The sequence below is a fragment of the Silene latifolia genome, chromosome 9, assembly GCF_048544455.1.
Source record: "Silene latifolia isolate original U9 population chromosome 9, ASM4854445v1, whole genome shotgun sequence".
Taxonomy (NCBI): Eukaryota; Viridiplantae; Streptophyta; class Magnoliopsida; order Caryophyllales; family Caryophyllaceae; genus Silene; species Silene latifolia.
In genome coordinates, this window is record NC_133534.1 from 148,844,263 (window position 1) to 148,846,814 (window position 2,552).

The 2,552-nt window shown below is 38.0% G+C and overlaps 1 protein-coding gene across 1 annotated transcript; it reads right to left on the bottom strand.

Moving 5' to 3' along the window:
* Positions 1-1,522: 1,522 nt before the first annotated feature.
* LOC141601745 (uncharacterized) lies at positions 1,523-2,010 on the bottom strand. Its single transcript, XM_074422046.1, has 2 exons — positions 1,741-2,010; positions 1,523-1,642 (listed from the first exon to the last, which is right to left on the bottom strand). The coding sequence occupies exons 1-2, from the start codon at positions 2,008-2,010 to the stop codon at positions 1,523-1,525; spliced, it is 390 nt and encodes a 129-aa protein (XP_074278147.1).
* Positions 2,011-2,552: the final 542 nt, after the last annotated feature.

Genomic DNA, 2,552 nt, shown 5'->3' on the forward strand with positions numbered 1-2,552 from the left:
TAAAGACTAATCTACTCCTAATCTAATCTAAGGAGACTTTTTCAAGACTAAGGAAGCTTAATCTCCTCTAAATACAAGAGGGGTACATATATAGTAATACAAGGATTAGGTTAACTAAGAGTTTAAATGACGACTAAGCCCCTTGAAAGAGGATTAGAGCCTTGCAAGTCCCAGGAGGAACCCCACGACCTGCTCTTGAGGTATGCTCGTGCTGTAAGGGAATCTGCTCATCCTGGTCCTGGTACCCCCGACTTGAGCTCGGGCCACCCGGATCATGGGCCAGCTTAGCCTTCTTTTCTTGTGACTGCCTTAAGATCTGTGGCGATCATTGAGGGGTCGTGGGAGTCGCTTTTCTTTGCCCATTTCTTTGATTTATTGACTTGGGCCTTAGATATTAGCTTCCTCTTTAGTGTTTGAGCGTTATATGTTATCAATTTAGCTCTGCTTCACTCTATTAGGGCATGATTAGTGCTCTTCTCCTACAAAGGGCACCAAACCTCATAGAATATGCATAGAAGGAGGATAAAGACAAGAAACGACCCTAATACATACTAAAAAGCATAGGAACTAGGCTAAGTTAGGGGACTAAATGTGCGTAAATAGAAGTCAGATCAGAAGACTGTAATACCTCGTATTTTAGAGGATGGTCAAAGGTTTTTTTTTTGGGAAAATGTAAGCTTTCCAATAAAGATCATAAACCACCCATACAAATGTTTAGTTCTTACAATTATGCCTTATGCTTAGGCAAACTCAATACTACTCATCAACATGTATTACAAATTCTATTAAACCAAGCATTTGTTGTGGAAAACTTTGACAGCTTCCTGCAACTACTAAACCGCAGCTGAGTCTCCTTCTTACATCTTTCCATCACCATCTTAGGCAAAGGAACTGAATCTTCTATTCGACACTTATTCCTGCACCACCAAATGACATACACTTTGCCGCAGCAAAGTACATAGCAATAGCTTGTTTTTGGTGCAAAGACCTGCACCTCGGATGAACCCACCATGATAAGAAATCCTTCTCGGGGAGTTTCACCAGTAGCCAATCGACAAAATAGCCAAACATTGCTGTTTGAAAGAGCACTTTGAAAAAACAAGTGATCCAAGCTTTCTTCCTTATCACCACAAAGATAGCGACAATTCGGTTGTAGAATCCCCATTCTAGCTAATCTATCTTGTGTCAACAATCTTCTATGAAAGCGATTAACCAAATAATGAAGCCATGCTTAGGGATTATCGAGTTATTAGAAATCCAAGCATGCCAAGAAACATCCATCCCCTCATCAACAAGCCAATCAGTAACCAAGTTTAATAGTATAGTCGGTGAAAGTATTATTGAACATATCTTTGCTTGACTAGGTCTTTAACCAACAAATTTTCCTCCATGCCCAACTACTTCCACTGCCAGGTAAATACTCCTCCCAATCTCTATCTTTCATATAAACTGCATGAATCCAAATAAGTACCCAAAGATGATCGGTCTTTTGAGCAATCCACCGGCGTATTTAGCTCTGCGGCTATATTCCACCAATCTGATTCCTCAAACCCAAGCCACCTTTCTTTTTTGGCTTACAAATATGCTCCCAAGCAACCAAAGTGGACTCTCCTTGATATCGATGCCATGCCAAAGAAACTTCCTGCACAATGATTCAATCTTTGCAAGGATAGTTTTTGGCAAAATGAAAATTCGTGCCCAGTAATTATGGAGTGTACTAAGAACAGCTTTGATCATCACCAATCTACCAGCATAAGACAGTTTCCTTGCCCCCAAACTTCGTATTCTGGTAGTAACTTTATCAATGAGGCACTGACAGTCATTGACACCCAATCTCTTAGGAGAAATATTGACCCCCAAGTACTTGAACGGGATTTTACCTCTGTGCATACCAGAGATCCTGATCATCATGGCCATAACATGCTCCTCAACCCCATTGCAATAAATCTCAGATTTCCCTTGATTCATTACCAAGCCAGAGGCTAAAGAGAAGGTTTTGAAAGCCCTCATCAATAACAAAACAGATGAAACAACTCCTCTGCAGAACATCACTAAGTCATCTGCAAAACACAAGTGACTAAGTTGCACTCTTTTGCACAGGGGATGAAATCTGAAATCACTCCTCCTCTGAACCCACACTAAGATCCTGCTAAGATAATCCAGACAAATAGTGAAGAGAAGGGGGGAAAGGGGGTCCCCTTAGGATGGTCAAAGGTTTAGTCAACAGTATTCTTTATTAAAATATGATTTATAAATGTATATTTTACATTTAATATAAGACGAGTAATTATGAGACGCGTATAATAATAATAATAATAATAATAATAATAATAATAATAATAATAATAATAATAATAATAATAATAATAATAATAATAATATATGATAGAAAATGCATAAGAAGTGACGTATACACATAGGTATATATGGTGACGGTATTATACGATAAATAAGGTAACAAGTATTTTATACAGTATTAATATGAGATAATAATAATAATATTATCTAATAAGATAAGGGGAGTTCCTCCACCTACCTATTAGTATAAATAA

What these genes read in the sequence shown, in the direction of transcription:
- LOC141601745 (XM_074422046.1), bottom strand. Translation starts at nt 2,010, where the DNA reads ATGAGGGCTTTCAAAACCTTCTCTTTAGCCTCTGGCTTGGTAATGAAT. An exon ending in TGTCTTATGCTGGTAGATTG is followed by an intron (nt 1,643 to 1,740) that starts GTGATGATCAAA and finishes ATCATTGTGCAG; the next exon opens with GAAGTTTCTTTGGCATGGCA.